Below are 6,569 nucleotides of genomic sequence, written 5' to 3' on the forward strand. Positions count from 1 at the left end.
TGAACATGTGTAACCGAATTCATTTATGAAATTTCATCTAGGGTAAGCTTGCTTCAGTTTCAAAATATAGGCCTATAGTTATGATCATGAAAACTCTTGTTCTTTAATTTGTGTATGCTATGGTTATTACATTCAAAAGTGAATAACTATATATATACTAAGCTACACAATATGGATCAAGAGACCTATTAATATAATATAATTATAATACCCCCCACCAAAGCAACGCAAAATATTATTATTAATTAATTAATTAGTTCCAATTTAAGCCTGGAAGTTGAAATTGTTGCCTCAAGACGGCGTCTCCAACGGAGCCAAGAATGGAGTTTGGGTGAAAGGGTGTGTTGTGAGGAAGCTGGTTAAGAAGAGAAACGAAGGAGGTGTTGTCTCCATTATTAAGATCACCATGGAATCTCTTGCTTGAAGATGAGGACCCTGGAGACCCTGTGGATTATTATTAACTAGTAAGTTTAATTTGTTTGAATTAAGTAATTAAGGAAGGTAATAATTAATTACCATTTTGCATGGTGTGATGATCGGTTGATGCTGCCAATATACCATCGAAGAAGTTGTCATCGTTTTCAAGTGCCATGGGTCCATAACAACCTGTTGTTGAAGTGCTTCTTGGTTTTGACATTGACATAGTTGGCACCATGCTGCTCTCCATGGAAATTAGATCCTTCTCTTCATCCATTAAAAACGCTGGCCTTGGAATTGGAAGGCTGCTACTACTGCTGTTGCTCTTCTTGTATATTCGGCACAAAACCCAATCATCAAGCTACAAAACCACACACACCCCATAACAACCTTAATTATTTATTTAACAGATAAAGTATGTTGTTGAATTATTAACTAAAAGCAGCAGATTAAAAAAAAGGAAAAGTTTAGGGACTAGCAATTTTGTTAAATTTTGGCCAGCATATAACCAACAAAGAAAAGTGAGCCATTGGATGAAATCTTATACCAATCTCACACCATTAAAACCATCATTGATGGCTATTTAATGGTTACAAATCACAAAAATTACTGACTCATAGCATTTCTCTAAAAAAAATAAATTGATAATTAAGTGACGACTAAAAACAATAAATTCTGATAGAATCTTAATATTTAACATCCATTTTGTCTAATAATAATAATAATAATATAGATACCCTGAGAGAAGTCTTCTTGAGTGGATCAAGAGGGATAGAAGGAGGCTTAGATGAATTAGAAGAAGAAGCATTGTTATTGTTATCGGTGAGCCTATACTCATGCATAATCCAATTGGTTTTGACGCCTTTGGGAGGCTTGCCACCATAAAAAACAAGCGCTTTCTTGACTCCAACTTTCTGCTTGTTCCCATCAGAAGACAGAATAGGCTTATCCGTTCCGGTGGCTTTCCAATACCCAGAAGTAGCCGCCCTGTTTGGCCGAGCTCCATTCGGGTACTTCCTATCCCGAGGACTGAAAAAGTACCACTCTTGATCCCCAAACGCTGCCTTACCTATATATTCACAAAATCAACATTAAAAATAATCACTTTAATTCACATGCTACTAATACGAAACCGATAGACGAATTGGGCATGTGGGTGTGGAAAAGTTGGGTACTTGGGAGCTCCCATGGATCGAACTTATAGAGATCAACGTCGGCGATGATGGCGACAGGGAGTGGTGAAGAAGAAGCTTTCTTTTTAAGGTAGTGAACGACGAGTTCTTCGTCTGTGGGGTGGAATCGAAAGCCTGGAGGAAGCTGAGGGTGATGATGCTGTTCACCCGCTCCTGATGATGAATCTGTGCTATTATCCACCATGATCATGGATCAGTGAATGAATATTTTTCAGTATTATTATTATTCTCTTGTCTATTTATATCTCATGCATATATAGTCTTTATACACCTTAGTATATACATACAACAATACAACTTTTTTAATAGCTATTTTGTTTTTTTCCATTTCATTTTATTTCTTCACTGAATTTTGGGAAAAAAGTAGCGCTCAGATAGTGACATCGAGGTAGATAACGGGGAGAATTATTAGGGAGGTTAAAAATTAATTCAAATTCAATTAAAAAAATTCACTCAAAATTTCAAAATTCATCAATATCGTCCAAATAAAAAATTATTTTAAATTGGCCATTGTTATTGTTTTGTAAGTTGTGACAAAAAAAATTATTATTATTATTATTTATTATTATCGAGCAGTTTAGTTTAGTTACAATTACAAAAATTGAATAAAAATAAACTAAATTAAATTAGTATTATTCATTATATTTTGATAAATAGATTTTACTGAAATGTTTTATAAAACGTTAAAACAAATGAAAAACATTAGAAAAACAATATTTTTAGTGTTATATATATATATATATATGTTACCTAATTTTAAAGGAGATGAATATATCCTATGTGAGTATGTGAACACTTTATTTATTTAATTTGCTGATTTTGATATTAGGAGACGAAATCTGAGTTTTTGTAACAAGAAATAATATTTGTACTAATTTTTGTTTGTATATTTTTATAGTATAACAAAATATTTCTTATCAATTATTTTAGTAAAAAAATAAAAAGACATATACAAAAGAGAATACAAAATTATGCATATAATTTTTTTTAATTATATATCTAAATAGGTCTAAAAAGAATTTTACGTTGAACGTTTTAATCTCTAAATAATTTTTTATTTATATTGAGATTTTTTAATTTTATAAAAGTAAATATATATTTTTTTGTCACACTTTTAATAATTTATTTATTTAAATAAAAATAATAAATTTGACTAAAAAATAATATACTTTAACTTTATAAAATTCAGAATCTTAATGCAATAAAATTTTGTTGAAAATCAATTTTTTTATGCAAAATTTTTTAGGAATCTATTTATATATATATATATATATATATATAACACATGCGGTAAAGGGATGAGATTTTGACACGTGGATGTGGGGACCACGATTGCAACGAGGAAAGGATGGCTGTTTTGCTGGGAAAAAGAAAGGGGTTGAGAAGTTTGGGAATGGAACGTTTTTGATGTCATGCTTTTCTTATGCAAACAAGCCACCTTCTCTCCCTCACACACATCCCACCTCCCCCCTCCCCCCTCCCAAACACAAATACAATGTGAAATGCAATATTAAAAGCATCTCTGGTGTTTCCAATCTCATTCATCCTCCCCCAAAAAATTAAAGAATGTCTACTACTCTCTTCTTAGACTAACAGGGGAGTTAAGATACCTAATCATATGCCAAAAATTCCATCCCATATATTTCACAACAAAGAATGCATAATTATATTTGACACATTTCCATTAACAGCTTTTATATGCAACACCAATATAACATATCAATTCAACTAGGTATTCTTTAAAAATAGTACAATATTCAACTTTTTATTACAATAATTTAAAAAAAAATTAAAACAAACACATCTAAAAATTATGAATAGATTTATTGTCTTTTTAAAATTAAATACACATTGAAAATACAATCTAAAAAAACTGAAATTTAAAATTTAAATTTTAAATTTCTGTTTCAGATTTAATATATTTAATTATTAATATATTATAATTTAAATACACATCTAAAAATCAAATTATTCAAAATTTAAAATTTTGATTTTAAAATTATAAAATAAACCTTAAACCATTAAATTATTAACTAAACTCGTACAAAACACTCAAAGAAGAACTCAGAAGTGCACATCGAGAAGTCATCCTCCATCGTCGTTCATCCGCGCCACCTCCCGCGCTCATCCTCAACGCTGCCTTTCTTCTTTTCGACGCTCATTCACATCGCTACATTTTTCTTTATCAACACTCATTTTCGTCGCCGCCTTCCTCCTCCTCGTAAACGTTTGTTTGCAACAACGTCGCCATTCGTCCACGCTGAAAACTTACCTAAGGTTTGGACGGGTCTCTGACACCATTACTTTTTTTATTATTCTCAATAAATTTTGATTTTTTTGAAATAAAAAATCGAATAAAATGGCCTGAAGAGATTTTCATATATATGGCAATGTTAAATTATTTTTGCACGTGCAATTTTGTATTTTGGAAGTGTTTTAAAAATATTTTTCTGTATAACTTCATAATTTTAGATGTGTTACAATTATTTTTTAATGTTTAAATTTAGATTTTAGATTTATGATTTTAGATGTGTTTTAAAAATATTTTCCGTATAACTTCATAATTTTAGATGTATTGCAATTTTTTTTAATGTTTAAATTTAAATTTTAGATTTATGATTTTAGATGTATTTTAAAAATATTTTTTGTATAACTTAATAATTTTAGATGTGTTACAATTGAAAAAAAAACTACAATTGAAAATATTTTAGTTTGTGTATATAATTATATTCGACCATTCGTAAAACAAATCCTGCATTTTATCAAAGGTACAATAAGTAATGGATTAATTTTTTTCTAAATGCACTGATTTTGAAATTTTTTTCTGCAGATACAAATTGAAATATTAAAGAAGAAAACCGTGTTATAGAGAGAAAAGAAACTTAAAAGAAGGAAATAATAACTAACTATGAAGTGTGTAGGAAGTTATAGAAATTTTAGTTTTTAAAATTTAAATTAATCTTAATTATAAATGTGTATCCTAAAAAATAGAAATATGTTTTAATTAAAAATTAATTAAATAATATTAAAGGCTCATCAAAGGCTGAATTTTGTTGTACAAATAACATTTTTCATAACATATAAGACAGAAATTCACCTGCAGTCAACTTCACATAAAATTATTTTTGGATGGATGACACGTGTCACCATTTGATTTAAAAAAAATCAATTTATTTTATATAAATGATTTAATTAAAAAACCAATTGATATAACTATAAATATGATATTAGATTTTTCACCGTATTTTATTTTAAAAATAAATTAACTAATTTAAATTGAGAAATTGTAGTTAATTGTTTATTATATAATTTTTTAACTAAAATTATAATTAAAAATTATTAAAAAAATTATCTAATATATTGGACCAGCTCAATGTTAATTAGATTTTTTTATTATAAAATACAAAAAAATTTAATTCTAAAAAAAATCATGTTATTTTTTGGGATTTTTTAATTTTTTAATTTATTTTTAAAAAGTTTGCACAAAATTCACCTATCACATCGATTAAACTTATTTATTTACATAAAATTTGTTTATGGACACAGTAAACTTGTTTACATTTTAATACGATTTGAATTATATTAGTATTTTTTATTTTTTAATCAATTTAATTTTATTTAAATAATTAGAATTTTAAATTATAAAATTTGTATTAGTTTGTAATTTAAAATTTAAATAGATATAATTTAAATTAATAATTTATAAAATTATATGTATTCGTATTATTATATCCATATGATTAATTATATTTATTCGATTTATAAAAAAATAATGTTTATTAATTTTTTTATTTAAATACATTCATATTATTTTTAAATTAAAAGAATATACTTATTTAAAATAATATGAGAACATTTATTTAAATTTAAAAAATTTTAAAATAATAAGAGTATGTTTATTTAAAATATTTAAATTTAAAATTTTTAATAAACCTACTTATATTAATTTTAAATTTTATTTAAAATAATACGAATATGTTTATTTAAATTAAAAAATTAAAATAATAAGAGTTCATTTATTTAAAAAATTTTAATTTAAAAATAATATAAGTGTATTTATTTGTTAGTTAAAAATTAACCACCGTTTATTTTTTTTAAATTGAATAAATATAATTAATTATATGAGTACAATAATACGAATATATACAATTTTATAAATCATTAATTTAAATTATATTTATTTAAATTTTAAATTACAAATTAATACAAATTTTATAATTTAAAATTTTAATTATTTAAATAAAATTAAATTGATTAAAAAATAAAAATATATTAATACAATTCGAATCCTATTAAAACGTAAACAAGTTTGCTGAGTTCATAAACAAACTTTACGTAAATAAAAAAGTTTAGTGGATGTGATAGGTGAATTTTGTGCAAACTTTATGAAAACACAATAAAAAAAATTAAATTCTAAAAAATAACATGATTTTTTTTTGAGAATTAAATTTTTTTCTATTTTATAATAAAAATAAAAAATTTGATTAACATTAAACTAGTCTAATATACTAGATAATTTTATTTTTTTAATAATTTTTAATTATAATTTTAGTTAACAAAATTATATAATAAACAATTAACTATAATTTCTCAATTTAAATTAGTCAATTTATTTTTAAAATAAAATACAGTAAAAAATATAATATCATAACTATATTAATTGATTTTTTAATTAAATAATTTGTATAAAATAAACCAATTTTTTTTAAAATTAAATGGTAGTACGTGTCATCCATCCAAAAATAACTTTATGTAAAGTCGACTGCAGCTGAGTTTTCACCCCCATATAATCACATCACAGATGCATATCATTTCAATCAACCATGAATTACTAAATAAAAGCAACAAAGTCTCAGAATAATTCAAATAATACTACCAAAATTTAAGATGGAACATGTACGAGTTTTTTTAAAATAAACTTAAATAAATGTTAAATTATAAAAAATTTAAATGTCTACC

At 25.0% G+C, this 6,569-nt stretch overlaps 1 protein-coding gene across 1 annotated transcript; it reads right to left on the reverse strand.

Moving 5' to 3' along the window:
- Positions 1 to 1,854, reverse strand: LOC112733437 (NAC transcription factor 25). Its single transcript, XM_025782383.2, has 4 exons — positions 1,593 to 1,854; positions 1,155 to 1,486; positions 517 to 778; positions 1 to 444 (listed from the first exon to the last, which is right to left on the reverse strand). Exons 1-4 carry the CDS (start codon positions 1,798 to 1,800, stop codon positions 254 to 256), a joined length of 993 nt encoding a protein of 330 aa, XP_025638168.1. The 5' UTR covers positions 1,801 to 1,854; the 3' UTR covers positions 1 to 253.
- Between the last annotated feature and the right edge of the window lie 4,715 nt (positions 1,855 to 6,569).

This window comes from Arachis hypogaea, chromosome 13 (assembly GCF_003086295.3).
Source record: "Arachis hypogaea cultivar Tifrunner chromosome 13, arahy.Tifrunner.gnm2.J5K5, whole genome shotgun sequence".
In the NCBI taxonomy this organism is placed as follows: domain Eukaryota; kingdom Viridiplantae; phylum Streptophyta; class Magnoliopsida; order Fabales; family Fabaceae; genus Arachis; species Arachis hypogaea.